At 48.1% G+C, this 14,212-nt stretch overlaps 2 protein-coding genes across 5 annotated transcripts in view; one reads left to right on the top strand and one right to left on the bottom strand.

Moving 5' to 3' along the window:
* NHERF2 (NHERF family PDZ scaffold protein 2) overlaps positions 1–4,960 on the top strand; it is a 72,418-nt gene extending 67,458 nt beyond the window's left edge. For both annotated transcript variants that reach the window (XM_088152453.1, XM_088152446.1), the window contains one exon: positions 187–4,960. In XM_088152453.1, the coding sequence (XP_088008579.1) occupies positions 187–345 (159 nt within the window). In that variant the 3' untranslated portion in view covers positions 346–4,960. The remainder of the gene's footprint in view (positions 1–186) is intronic.
* A 1,819-nt stretch (positions 4,961–6,779) lies between these two features.
* Positions 6,780–14,202, bottom strand: NTHL1 (nth like DNA glycosylase 1). 3 transcript variants are annotated; one of them, XM_088152459.1, is made up of 6 exons: positions 14,068–14,202; positions 12,595–12,830; positions 12,326–12,496; positions 10,616–10,775; positions 8,631–8,736; positions 6,780–7,227 (listed from the first exon to the last, which is right to left on the bottom strand). In XM_088152459.1, the coding sequence occupies exons 1-6, from the start codon at positions 14,117–14,119 to the stop codon at positions 7,104–7,106; spliced, it is 849 nt and encodes a 282-aa protein (XP_088008585.1). In that variant the 5' UTR covers positions 14,120–14,202; the 3' UTR covers positions 6,780–7,103. The 3 variants fall into 3 exon arrangements, with proteins under 3 accessions (XP_088008585.1, XP_088008594.1, XP_007442010.1); XM_088152468.1 differs by having other exon boundaries at positions 12,595–12,827; positions 14,068–14,165; XM_007441948.4 differs by lacking the exon at positions 14,068–14,202 and having other exon boundaries at positions 12,595–14,061.
* Between the last annotated feature and the right edge of the window lie 10 nt (positions 14,203–14,212).

The raw sequence follows: 14,212 nt of genomic DNA, 5'->3' as shown, positions 1-14,212 counted from the left end.
GATGTTCAGGTGACAAATTTCCACCCCAGTTAACTCGTTTTTGCAGTCTTGTCTTGGCCTTTGAAGTTCCTCAAGGCTCATGCTGAGATTTCAGAGCCTGTAAAAGTAGTTTGAAGCAATGCAGCGGTAGAACCCAAGAAATGCCCCCAACGCATGCCCTGTTGAAACTTCTTGGTTTCCTCTTAGGTAAGAGAGCCGAAAAAGAAAGACCCGTTTGAAGAAAGTGGGTTGAACCTGAGTCCCACCGCAGCGGAAGCCAAAGAGAAAGTGCGTGCCAAGCGGGTGAACAAGAGGGCACCTCAGATGGACTGGAACAAGAAGCGGGAGATTTTCAGCAACTTCTGAGCCTGTCAAGGAGCTCCACTTCCTTTCCGGCTCCTCCTGCAAGGAGACATTTGCAAGGTGCACGAATCGTGCCCCACCCCGACGGGCAGAGCTGCAACACACTCCATGCTCACATTTTTCCACAGGCAAGGCAGATTTTCCAAACCTCTTTGATTGTGCAAAGTGGTCAGAGACCAAACGAGAGGGAGACGTGAAGGCGAAGAAGGCGGGAGGGAGAGAGACCGATGGAATTGCAGGGCTGAAGCTCTGAGAGTAACAAGAAACCTCTTACAGTTTGTATTAATTATGGATCACTTAACTGGCAATATTTAGAATATATTATTTATAGGACCATTTTTATATAAGGAATTGTTTGAGCTTCTTCTCTTCCCCATTTGTGTTTAGATATTTTTAAATATTTTACATTCCGAAACAGCACATTTTCTTTCCACTTAGATGAAAGCTATAGTTTATACCACTATGGGCTACAGTGTTAACATCTTTATAAATGGCTTAGCCAACCATTCCTTGATTGTGACTCCTTCGGCTTTAAGTTTGGATTTTATTTTTTCAGTACTGTAGTTAGGACTTGAAATACCTTGTTTTTAGCGTAGCAGATCCTTTTCTTTCCAGTCTTTTTCCAGGCTCAAAATTTAGCTAGTACACGCTTTTTGTGTTACAAAATACCACACATGGTTACAAGAATAGAGATCCTAAGCAGTCAAGCCAACATCTTAAGGAACCCTGTGTGAATCCTGACATTTATAAGGCATTGTAATCTGAATTCATTTTTGTTGCAACAAAAAGCTGGGAGTACACTTTTCAGTGAGACTTGAGAGAAGTTATGAGAAAAAGGTTGTATCCAGGCAACAGTCTAGAACAGCTCCTTCAAGAACCAAGTTCAGGCTGGTAAGCAAGAAACATCTCAAGGTGAGATGTTCACCCCAGTTTTGAGGAAGTGAATTTCATCTCCATTTTTTTTTTTTTTTTACTAAGTCTAGGGCATTAAAAAAACTTTCGATGCTTTAATTTTTCTGATCTTTCTAACCAGCCTCTCTTTCAGCTTGCAACATAAAGTAGATGCGTTTTTTGCCCCACGGAAGAAAGATGTGGACAGGGTTGGTCTCATGTGGGACTAATCTTCGCACAGGTAGTAAACGTGATGGTGAATTTGGTGTAATGCTCTCTAACTCTTGCACAGTTGCTATTGGGGCAAGTGTGAACACTTGAAAAGGGTGTGTCTGCTGCTCCCCAAAGAAGATATTTGTACATCTGCTCCAGAGCTGTCAGTGTGTGCCTAACTAGGTTAAGGCTCAGAAGCCAGAAGCAGCGTGAGACAAAGGGTTCCTGTGACTTTGTGGATAAATCTGGTGGCCATCAGTGGCCATTGACCATTCCAGGAGGGCGAGGGAGGTTTGACCCACAGGGCAAAGCCTGCTGGGAAATTCTTATGTGCAAGCCCCTTAGGCAGCGGGCATTTTTACTCCATCTTTGTTCCTGGCGGGACATGTGGCGTGGGAATTTTCTGGTGCCTTGGACCCAGGTCAGGAGAGAGCAGACGAATCTGGGATTTCCCTCCAGTGTCATGACTGAAATGAATCCTCTTTGTTGGGGAATGTGGTTTCTCATTTATAATGTTTCTGGACAGTATAAAAACAAGGCAAATATTTCCAAGCAATCTCTGCAGAAGTCTCTTGCCCATAAAAATGCCACTGAATACCATTTGCTCCTGGACACGAAATGGAGGTCATCCAGGACAGAAGTACAACTCCCAATATTTCAATTATACCGCAGAGACCTCCAGAAGAGCTACCAAATTGTAATGATTAATGTGGCAAAAGGGGAAGGTTAGTGAATAGACGGCCAGACAGAAATAATCTTAACCATATCCAGTCTTCATTTAATTTAAATGTAAATCAAGTTGAGTTAATAAATGAACCCTAGACTCCTTTATTTTGGGGGGCAGCCTCTTGAAGGCTGAAGGTGGTCTTTGATATGGAAAAAAATGACCCCTACAGAATCAGGTTCCAAACCTTTAATGTGAACCCAGGAAGCAGGAAGGGAAGAACTCAGCAGCTTTGCTAATGAGGTCAAAACACTGTCTGGGAAGGAAGAGGGCAGGAATCGGTCTCTGTGCCTTCCCTAGTAAAAGGAACAACCTTTTTTCCTTTTTTTATAATCAGTTTTTAAAAAAGCGGTAAGAAGGTAGCTGAATGAGGTATAGTTTTTCTTTCTTTAAAAAAGCAAAGGGTATATAAACAAGAAATTGCCACCCTTTTAATTAGGGCAGAGATTAAATATTCATCTATGGGGTGTCCACAGGGGACGGTCCAAAAAATGAAGATGGTGGCTGCAGCCATGCAACCAAAGCCCCTCCCTTTTTTACATACCACCCGTATGTCCCCCAGAGCTCCTGGACAAGTTGGGGGGGGAAAGTGATGTTTCCACATGTTATAAACGGAACACATTTGGGGCTTTGTGAATATTTTGCAAATGACTGAGCTGAGTAAGGTTGCTTAATTTATTTTCCCTTTGAAAAAAAGGTGGTGGTGGTGGGAAAGTCAGCTGAGTAATTGTACCATTTCTTTTTAGAGGGGCCTTTTGTTCCAGTGTGTGACTGTGTTGACGGAAAGAGAAAGGCCGTTAAGAGTCAGGGTTTGTTAGAGGCAGCATCAAGGGCTGGGCTGTTATATCCTAAAGAGGCTTCAGAGATATAATACATTAGTTTATGCTGCATTTGCACCCACCCATGCCAGGCTCTGCCACCTAATTATGTCCCCGTGAGTGTGGCTTCAACCAGCAGGAACTCTGGGAGGAAAAAGCTTCGTATTGCAAAAGAATCAGACTCTGGCTTTGGCTCTCCTGTTAAAGGAACCAGGAAGCCTCCAGTGCGAACTTGTTAGGTGTGATGCAGACCAGAAGTCCCAACTCACATCTCACACTTTCTCACTTTCCACCCAATGAGTCTGATTGTAGAAGATGCTACTGTTGTTGAAAGGACCGAGTAAAAACAGTGAGTGCTGAGCACCACGACAGAGCTTGTCAACAGAAACCCAGTTTCTCTGGAACTTCGGCTAATGGTTTTGTAGAAGGGTGATGGTCTGGTGCCGCATGGAAGAGGGAAGAGTTGGCAGCGATCCCGTCCACATGTTTGGGCTGGTAGGTGCTTGCCTGTTAGGCAGTAGGCAGTGCCTGCCATTTTTGAAGTTTCTCTCTCGAGCTTGTACACCTTCTCCAGAGGTGTGGTGAGTACAGTGTCCTTAACCCCGTGTTGGTCGAGAATGATGAGTAGTGTATTTCTACCTATCTCTGGAGGGTCCCAGTTTGGGAAAAGCCAAACTAGAATTTTGGTTTTAAAAAGACAAGCCTTACGTTTCAGATTATTGATTCCATTAATGTTTGGCTCCACCACTGGCTATGCAGGATGCATTCTGGATATGCCAAGGATCAATACACATCACAGAAGCCGGCCCCTTGAACATCACTGTTTTGATGGATATTTTTAAAGACAACCCACTCAGGAGCATCCACTGGGTGTTCTCCGAAAAATCAAGGTGCCAGCCGTGACCATACAAAGCTCCACCCCTTTTTTGTGTGTGACACATGTGAAAAAGAGGTAGGGCTCCAATTGTGCAGCTGTTTCACTTCTTTTTATCCGCCCCCCCCACCCACTGGTGCCCCTGAACCCACTTCTGAGTGGAGGGGAAAATACCGCTGTAGTTTGCAGTTTCTCTGTGATGGTTTGTTTCACCACAACATTCCAAATTATTTTCATAGCTCTCGATGATTAAAGAATGGTGCAAAGTTAACCTGCATAATGTAAGACTACGGAAGTGGAAATCTCACCCTCTTCTGGTTTATGGTTGCAAAGGTCACCCTCTGGCTCTGCTTGGACATCCCCAGTTATGCTTGGCTACTCCCAGCAAGAGTGGGTGGGCTCCAGAGCCCCCTGCTCAGAGATTTCCAGCTGATCTCATGTGGGGACATGTTGTGGGTGGCTCTCCCTTGACGAATTGGTGCCACCGTGTCAGGGAGCTGGGAGATGTTGATGAGTGCCAATGTGGGAGAAGCATCTGCTGGGGGAGGGCTGAATTTTTAAATGTGGTCTGATTAGGAGACCCCAATATTAAGGTTGGAAACCCTGAGGTGGCTTGAGCGACTTGCGTGGGAAGCGTTTTCTGATTCACCTTTTTGGTTTATTGTCAGAACTGCGTGGCTTCATTGTTTTACGGAACTGTTTTCACATTAGAGAGGTCGGGCAAAAGGCACCCACCCACCAGCAGGGTTGCATTTTTGTGCAGAGGGTAAGCATACAAGCGCAAACTTCAGAAGGAAGTATATTCGATTTTAAAGACCGAAGGCTATCTGGGCAGCGGGTGAACCTAGCGATCGACCTGATGTATGTCTGCATTATTCCAACAGGGGTTTCCATCTATTCCATGGAATTAATTATTTTGGTAAATAAAAGCACATACTCTCTTCTTTGTCTGCCATCCTGCCAGCTCTGTAATACTTGATTTCTGCACATTTTAGAAATTCACACACAAAAAAAGCTTACAAAAAGAGCTGTTTAACTGCATTGTGTTAAAAAAAAGTATACTACAATGTCAATAATAAAACTGGTTTCTCATCGACAGTGAGCCTTATCGCATTGGTGTCTGTACTGTTCCCCTTCCATTTTCTCTCCTCCCCCTTCCTGAACTTGTCTTCCAAACACATTTTCTGATGACGATGCTCAAGATTCACAATATCCTAAACTTCCTCCCTTGTCTGCATACTTCCTCGACTGCGGGAAGCACCGATATCCGCCTGATTTCTGCACTGCATTAAGTCGAGACGGCAGCCGTGACTGTGATTGAAGCCCCACCCCTTTTTGATGTTGTATGTAAAAAGGGCGGAGCTTCAGTTGCACCTTGACTAGACCCAACTCCATGGGCGCCTTGGCGGGTACTCGGAGAGGCTTCCAAAAAATGTTGCCAACTTCAGTGTGATTGTGGAGCAGCTTTACCGATATTCACTGCTGATGAAATGTGAACGACATAAAACAAAACTTAGTTTGGGATTTATCTTTTTGTGTGGGAAGTGTGACCACCCAACCTTGCCACTCGTAGACCAAATGTGCCCCTTCCTGTGCTGGGAAATAACAGTGAGACATTTTGCTAAGTGCCAAGGTGGTTTGCTTGTTTGTGGTTTCAAATGTGCGAATTTAGCCATCACAATTCGTGCTTAGTACCCTGCTAGTTTCACTCAGCTATTTAGTGTAGTGTGTGAACCCATCAAAGTCTCCCTCCACTCCCCCCGCCAGCTGAGACACAGTCTCCCACCCAGCCTTTCCAGTCTGAAGTCAGGCTGTAACCCCCATTATCCCCAGCAGCTTCTCATCAGAAGAATGGGCATAGCACTTCCAAGCCTGAACCACCTTGGCGGAAGCTCCTGGGGCTACGCATCTGACCAGAGATGAGCGAGCTGGAGAAGGACCTTTGCCTGGCATCCAGCTGAAGAGCATTTAAAGTGTGGATTCCAGGCAGGTGGGGGGCACCAGTCTGGTTTGGGACAGAGAAACCCAAACCAGCAGAACACAGACTAGGTTGGAGTGGTGACTCTGCAAACTGCAGCTTTTTCAATGGGATTCTGCTTGGTTCCTTACACATCCCCTTTGTGCCAGGAGCTGGGGTGCTTCTCCTTTCTCCAATTTCCCCCCCCACAAGGCTGGGCTGGGCTGGGTGAGACTAGCCAGGACACCCGGCAAGTTTCCATAGCTGTGTGGATTTGAACCTAGGTCTTTCTGGTCCTGGTTCAAAACCCAACCACACCACCACCTTTTTAGAGTTTCATCACCACTAACAACTCAAGAGCAGACCAAACATGAGCATGCTAAGTTGATCTCTTAAGTGCCACTGCACCCCTAAATTCTAAATTAAGTGCCATTGGACCCCGGATTCCGCTTGAATCAGAGCTTCATGGGCAGAGCTTGGCGCACTGAGGAGCAGGGGGAAGCCCAGGCCCTCCCAAGGATGCTGGCCCACCGCTCCCAGCATCTCTCACCATTACGATGACCTCTTATGTCCCAACCCTATGATTCTATTAATCATCAGCCAGGCGGATTGGAAGCACAGGGAACTGCAGTCCTGCAATGGGCTGGCTTTGGCGTCTCCTGCAGGCCGGGCTGCGCCAACCATGCTTGCTTTGGGGTGCCAGTCGTTCTCCAAAAGCATGTAGGACTTGGCACCCAGTGCCGGGCCCCCCGTTGTCCCTTGTGACAATCTGTCCCTCTCCACTATTGTACTGTGGCTGCTTCAAGCATTCCAAAGGGTGGTTTATTTTTATTTCGTTTGGATAGATTTTGGTCCTTAAGCTAGGAGACCAGCTATAAATATTTTGTAAAATAAACACCTTGAAGGCCCTGGGTTGCCTGCTCCAGATCTATGCAGTCATTCCTTCACCTTCTAGACTTGAATGAAGTCAGCCAAAGCCTCCTTCCCAAATACTTTATTTATTAAACTGCTCGCTGGGCAGAGCGATCCTTCTTGGATACGAGTCTTTTCACGGAGATCAGAGAGGCAGCACAAAATGCCAGTCCTGCACTTCTGTGCCCAGGGATGGAGGACAGGAAGTGCTCAGCTGTGTAGCATTGGGGTAGCTCAGGATCAGACCTCCCTCTTGCCCAAAGAGGCCGTGCAGTTCCTGGGACAGGCGCCAAGTCTCAGCCTCTCAGAAAACAACTTCTCTCAAGCAACGGAAGCCCCCAAGACAAAGAGGCTGGGGAGGGGGGCTGTTCCTCAGCGCTTCATGGCTACCGGGCAGATGTTCTTGTTGAGGCATTCGCTGCAACGTGGACGGACAGGCAAGCAGATCTGCTGCCCGAAACCGACCATGAGCCAGTTGATCTCACTCCAGAGAGTTCTGCGGACGGCGGGGCAGGGAGAGGAAAGCAAAACATTTCGAAGCGATGGATTTCTAACCATCTTCACAAAGAAATTTAGCAGTTGTAAAAAGAAACACAACATCCACATTCAGTGAGGCCTGAAGCAGCCCGCTCTCAGATGTTACAGGAGGAGAATTCCCAACCGGTGTGATCCAAGTTAACATTACCATCAGCAAATAATTAAAATCCTGGAGCATCAAGTAACACAGGTGAGCTGGGCCCTGCCAAGCCAGCACTGGGGACACTAATGGGAAGGAGGTCTGCCACCACACCCGATTTATCAAAGGGCAAACTAAGGATTGCTCCCCGCCTCACTGGCTGGCTTCCCAGAAGCCTCCCCTTTGCCCTGGGCTGGTGGACACATTTTAGAGCCACCCTCCATGCTTAGTTCCTAAGAATGCCAACAGGACTACGGGATTCCCGGGGCACTCCTGGCCAGAAAGACGAGTCCGAAGCTGGTCCTTGGCTTTCATTGCCAAGCGAGGTGTTGGCTGGCACACTGATTTCTGCACGCACCATGGTGGGAACCACAGCCTTACATGGTAATGGGAGAGAGAAGTCCTACAAGTGTGAGAAATTTCCTACGGGAGATGTCCCAAATCCTCCTCTTGTACAGGCAAAGGTGAAAGCCAGCCCTTTGCCCTGAGCACTGAAATAAATTGGAAGGTGGAGTAACAAGTGGAAAATGGGCCTGAGCAACCCCCACGTTCCGTGGTTTCCAAAGCTTTCTCCAAGTGAGAAGGTGTGCATGTCACACTTGAAGTAGCGGCATTGCTGACTGATATTTGTGGAATGCAGACCTCTACGACAAGCATTTTCAGCCTGTATTTCAGAGAATGTGCATGAAAGCCACCTTGGCATAGTGGTTAAGGCATCAGGTCAAAAACCGGAAGACTATGAACTCTAGTCCCATCTCAGGCACAAACCCAGCTGGGTAACCTTGGGCCAGTCCCTCACTCTCAGCCCTAGGAAGAAGACGGTGATGGCAAATCACTTCCAAAAACATTGGCAAGAAAACTGCAGGGACTCATCTGGGCAGTCAACAGGAGTCAAACTGACTCAAAGGGAACCCCCACATTTTTTTTTCAAAGAAACCTCAGCTCTTTCAAGGTGGATCAGTTTTCAGAGAGGAAAATATGATGAGCCTTGAAACACAGACTCCCCCCTCCTGAAACAGGCAGTATTGGAGGGAATGGTCAACTGGAGACCATTTTTGAAGCTCCTTTGCCTGTAGCTAATCAGCATTAATAAGGAATGGTGGTGGTGGGGACCTCTTATTTCACTGTCTCTGCACAAAATCCTAGGAGCTGTGATCTCATGCTGAGACAGAGAGAGAGAGAGAGAAAACTCAAATATTTAGGACCAGTTTGGACAGGCTCACCTAGGCAGCCATTCTTCCAGAGCTTGCCTCATTTCCTCTGGAAGCTTTGTTTCCTTCTTTGCCCACTTTAACCTGTTGCAAATCCGATGCACGTGTGTGTCCACACCTGTAGTTCAAAATCAGAAGGGGGGAGCTGTCATAAACAGGGACAGGGAAAAACCCCTCCCTGCTGCAATCAGATGCATCTCGCAGCAGTGCTGCTTCTTGAATGATGGCATTTGATCCCCTTAGGAATGCAGTTTCAGCCCCATCAACTCAGCTTACGAATTGGCATTTTGTTTAACTATAGGGAAAAGCTTTGTCAGAGTGAGGTCTGTCCCACAGTAGGATATCTACAAATGGTAACAATGGGTTCTCCATCTCTGGAGAGTTTGAAGAAGAGGCTGAATAACCACCTCTCAAGAGTTTGGTTTTCTAGAGGGCTGGGCTAGATGATCCTCTGGATATCTTCCAACTCTACAATTCTATATATAAGTTGGCTATCAGCGTGGTGAGACAGCTTAGCCACTGCTTTGAACTAGTGGTTCTGCCTTTTCCAAATTCAGTCCCCTAATTCTTTTCCTTCTCATGAACAAAACTTGGATCTACAGGCTAAAAGTTTAGGTCTAAAGCCAAACGCTACATAAAATGTCTGCAGTAAGAAGGTGGTAGAGAGACAAGCTGAAATCTGGTGACTGTTTGTCTTTCCTATGTCCAGGGCAAGATCCTAAGCTCTTTCCTCATCAGTTTATGCCATGACTGGAGATCAAGGAAGGAGAACATCAGTGATCTTAGGTAGGAAAGGCTCCAAGAAATGTTTTTTTCTTCTGGAGCTCCCAGGAATGCCCACGGCATATTGAACATTAATTGGAAAGAAATCAAACTGGAGATTCAGCAGGACTATTTGCAAACACAGCCACTGATCTACTTTGCTGTTCTTAGTGGCTGCTTTCCCCCCACAATGCCAGCTTCTTCTCAACTACTCTGAGGTTCTCACAGCCAAGCCGTTCATCAGGAATTGACTAACCCTAACCCTAACCATAGTTCCCCAAAATTCCACCCCTCGCTCATCTTAATACTCATCAGCATTCAGGAAAGGAGGGCAGAAAGAAGTGCTGATGCCAAGGCACCACAGTGCCACCTGCTGCAGGATTCTGTCATGTCACAGACACACTCAAGGCAGAGGAACTCTTGTGAAGCAGCAACAGGAATTTGGAAGCCCTCAGCCACAAAAAAGCTTCTGCAGTTAGATGCATGAGCCAAGATCCCCCATTTAAGCCTTATCTCTGCCCAGATTCACCAGATGGCTTGTTGCAATTCTTCCAGATCCATCCCACTTTAGATTTATTCCCGTGAAATTTGGGCTGGCTGAAAAACTGTCTGGCTGGCAGTTCACTGCTTGCCTTGGACATGCCAGCCCACTGAAAGAGGCACTGTCATTCCAGAAGTGATGTTCCACCTCTCCTGTTTCGCCCATGAGGAACCATATGCCTGCTGGTACACTTTATCTCATGTGCAAAACCCCAACCCCAGATCAAGCCATACTCTGGCCCTGACTCTGCTGGCATTCCAGAAAACTTTAAAAAGCAGCTGTTTTCCTGGCATGGGGCTGGGAGGTTAATGAAGCCCACGAGAGGGATGCTACTTGTAGAGAAGGTTGTTGTGTTTGGCTGCCATTAGATGCATACAATACTTATTATTGTTATTGTTATTGTTTTTGCCGATGGTAGCTGCCTGGGGTCACGGTTTCAAGAAGGGTGGCCATATAAATTGACTGAAATAAATGAATAAATAAAACTGAACGTTGAGGTTTAGGCAATCCTGATGTAAGCAGGAGATGAGCAGGAACTGGCAGATGAAGGATTTGGGAGAGAGGAAAAACAGTGAATGTGAACTGGATACATGACAAAGGTTGTCAAAAATCTAAATATGCAAGAATTAGATAGCTGAATGCCTGTCTCCCAAAAAGACTACAGGAAAAAATCCACCACAGCAAGAAAGAGTACCGATTCCTGAGACGTCCTTCCAGGCAATGTCCATAACCAGATGGGCCATCTTCGGACCGACCCCAGGTAACTTCACCAGCTCTGCAACAGTCTGTGGGATGTCACCAGCATAGTCCCGCTTCAGGATTGCTGTGGTTTGCTGGATGTATCGCACCTTGTTCTGCAGCCCGTGAAAAGGTAAATCGTTGAGTGGACTAACACAGGAGTAAGAGTCCAAGGCCCATCCGAGTCCAGCATTTCTGTTTGTTTCCCAGTGTCCTAACCAGCTGAGCCCAGGGGAAGGAGAGGGTGCTTGCAACCAGGAGAGAGACCTACTCTTTCTCTCTCTCACCACTGTTCCCCTTCAGGTAGCATTTGGAGACAGCTGCCCCCAGTCCAGAGGTAACCAACAGCCCTCTATAGACCTGACCTGCATTTCTCCAAAGCTCTTTGAAAAGCCATCCGCGTTAGTGCCTATCACTCCATCTTAAGACCATCAGAACAGCTTTGTTGCATCAGGTCAAGGTCCGTCTTGGCCCAAAACTTTGTTCCTTGAGTGGCCAAACAGATGACCCTGGGGGCTTACAGCCAGGAGATGGAGACCTATCCCTCTCCACTGTGGTTCCTCTGCAACAGGTGTTTGGAGGCATTTGCCCCCAGCCTGGAAGTAATTTTCCTGCCTTCAAGACCAATAGCCCTCTGAAGATTGTCCTTCTCCATGACTTTATCCAATCTGCCTTAGAGCCACCCAGGCTGGTGGCCACCATCATGTTACAAGTTGATTTCATAGGTTCAGTAAGTGCCACGGGAAGAGATTTTTTTTTTTGGTCTGTTTTAAACTGCCTTCCCATCATATTCTATAGGTACAGTGACCATAAATCCTTTATTATATAAAGGACAGTCCTTTACTTCAAAAAGCTGTCCTTTAGGTTTATTTATTTTTTAAATTTTCTTCCATCCTTTATTTCGGTCATTTAACTTTTACCATACAAATGGTACCACTTAATGCACAGTGTTTCACATTCATGTGATAAATATGGAAATTGAGTTGTCTTTTTAAAATAAATTTACATTTAAAATTTTAATTTTAGATATTTTTATTAGAATATGCATTTTTGTAAACTTTGTCTTGGTTTTGCTCTTGAATTTTCCTTTGTAAAGCAAAGTTATAAACACAATTTTTTTATCCTTAGGAACCTCTTTCAGATTGGCCCCTTTTTCAGCCTTGTTCTTTATTTTTTCCAAGAAAATATGGTCACCATATCTATAGGTAACCCCTGGTCCTAATGTTTTGAGGGAGGAGGAATGTTTCTTCACACCATGCAAACAGCTTGACCAGGAAATCAAAGGGGACACTGAGGGGAACAGAGAGGCAGACTTTATCCACCTTTTACCTGCAGGGTCTCCTCGCCACAATGGGATGTGTAGGGTGACATTTTCCTAACTGGGTCTGTGCAGGCAGAGAATGGATTAAGTCGTAACAGCTACGTTCACACATAATTGGCCGGAGCCACTTTGGTGAAGCTGTTAAAACACTGGATTGTGACTTGGGAAGCTCTGTGGTGGCTTTGAGCCCAGCCCTCTCTGCCCAACCAGCCTACCTCCCAAGGTTGTAATGGGGTCAATGGGTGGCAGAAGCGCTCCCATGGAGGACAGAGCCTATAAATCTACAAAATAATCATGTTGCCCCACCCCCGTTCCTCCCCACTCACCATGTGGCAAATCACTCACCCTCCAAAAGCCAACAGGGTAAATGAGCCGGCCCAGAGCCTCCTCATCAGTCTCCAGGATCCGGTCCACTGTCAGACCATGCTCCCTCAGGCGCATCATGGCTGCTGAGGTCACTTGGTCTCTCGTCTGGCTGGAGAGCATGAGTGACAACAGAATCTGGTAGCGCCTCACCTGCCAAGCGGAAGGGAGAGAAGAGGCAGAGGGGGGCCTCTGTTTCTGGCCAGCCCCGCCCCCCAGCTCCTTCCCTGCCTCCTGGCTGCCCTGCTCACCTCTGGAGGGGCCTCCTTATCAAAGCACGCTCCAGCTCCCATCTGGTCAACGGGGGCGTCCCTTTTGCTCCGCATCTCCCGGATATTGGCCAGCTGCTGCTCCCAGCTGGCTGGTTCCCATTTCTGCTTCTTGGGCTCAGGTGCCTCCTCTGCCCCATTTCCTCCTGGGGGCTCATAGGCAATGCAGACTTTCCTCCCCCTCCGGGGATTTCTTGTGCAGAGGGTCTCAGTTGCTGCTATGATACACAATGCCACACACACACACACACACAAGTAACTAACAGGAGACTTGGAAAAGCTCTTGGACCATGGAAACTCACATGATTTCATCCAGTGCTACAAGACAGGAAGCAATTTTTGAACTTAGCAGGAGGAAAGAGAAGATACTGAACTGGGAAGAAAGAATCTGAGGATAACACAGGGGAAGCAACTGGGGAGTAGTGCTGTTATTCCCTCCCTCTCTCTCTTCTACGTGGCCTCATTCCTGAAGGCTCTGGACAACGAACAATGAAAATAACTTCCTAAATTAAAAACAACCCCCTCAAAAACAGTAAGTGGCTGTAACTAATATACGCACGATTAAGCACAGTCACAGAACTATCAAAATAATATACAAAATCTTCAAACCTTCTTCACAATCTGCCGGCCTCCTATGCTAGGTAGAGCAGCTGGGTCTGAAATGCAGGAGGGAAGGGGTCCATGGGCTGGGTCTCCATAGGGAGGGAGCTCCAAAGCTCCATCAAAAGCACCCACACCCGGGTCCTGGCAGGTGGCCTATTGTCTGGACAGGGCCCAGAGGGAGCTGATCCTGATCAGATGGGCGGAAGAATAGGGGGCAGAGCGGTCCCACAGATAACCCCTATTGTTTTCCTATTCTTAGCCTGGGTTTGGCATTTTTATCCTGCTACCGAGTCCTTTCCAAGGACCCGGGAGAGGCAGACCTTGTGGTTGTTATTATTGCTGCTATTACTGCCACTGTCTTCCCGGCTGTTCCTGCGTCTTTCGCGCAGCCTGGCATGCCAGAGGAAAGGAGAAAAAGGGTGAAATAGCTGCCAGCGACCGGGGGGGGGGCGGGGGGCAGTTCGACACAGAGCCGAAGGGGCTCGGCTGCCCAACCCTGCCGGGCCTCCGGGCCTGGGGAGCCTCCCCGGAACCGAGCAGGTTGGCCAGAGGCCGCATAAGCGCAACTGGAGCTGGACTGCTGTTTTTAGGGCGGGGAAGCGGTCTGGAAATTCGGCCGGGGGGGCAGCCCCAGGCTCCGAGTGTCGGGATCCTGAGGCCGCCTCCACAACCTGCGCTCGCTGAGCCGGCCGCGCTCCATCCTTCCCCGCGGAGGCACGGCTAGCCGGCTGGGCCGCGGGGGTCGGGCGCCGGGGGGCTGCCGCCGCCGCTGCCGCCGCCCCCTTCTCTTGCTCGCCGCAGCGCCCCTCAGCCCCAGCCGGCCGGGCCTCTCCTCCCGGCCCTCCGCCTCACCTCGGGCGCTGCTCAGCTGCCGCCGGGCGGAGAGGCCGCGCGCCGCGCGCATGGCCCCGCCCACCCGTCCAGGACTACAGCCCCCGCAATGCCCCGCGGCGAGAGCCGCCTCCCGCCGTCGCGTGCCCCTCAAACCGGAAGCACA

Source organism: Python bivittatus, unplaced genomic scaffold, assembly GCF_059951505.1.
Source record: "Python bivittatus isolate LINGU-HERP-01145 unplaced genomic scaffold, Pbiv_v1 ctg000030_np1212, whole genome shotgun sequence".
In the NCBI taxonomy this organism is placed as follows: Eukaryota; Metazoa; Chordata; class Lepidosauria; order Squamata; family Pythonidae; genus Python; species Python bivittatus.
Note: the sequence above shows the minus strand (reverse complement) of the source record. Positions and strands in the feature narration are given on the sequence as shown.

What these genes read in the sequence shown, in the direction of transcription:
- NTHL1 (XM_007441948.4), bottom strand. Translation starts at nt 12,924, where the DNA reads ATGAAATCATGTGAGTTTCCATGGTCCAAGAGCTTTTCCAAGTCTCCT. An exon ending in GAAGGACGTCTCAGGAATCG is followed by an intron (nt 8,737 to 10,615) that starts GTACTCTTTCTT and finishes TTTGAACTACAG; the next exon opens with GTGTGGACACACACGTGCAT. An exon ending in CTGGAAGAATGGCTGCCTAG is followed by an intron (nt 7,228 to 8,630) that starts GTGAGCCTGTCC and finishes CGCCGTCCGCAG; the next exon opens with AACTCTCTGGAGTGAGATCA.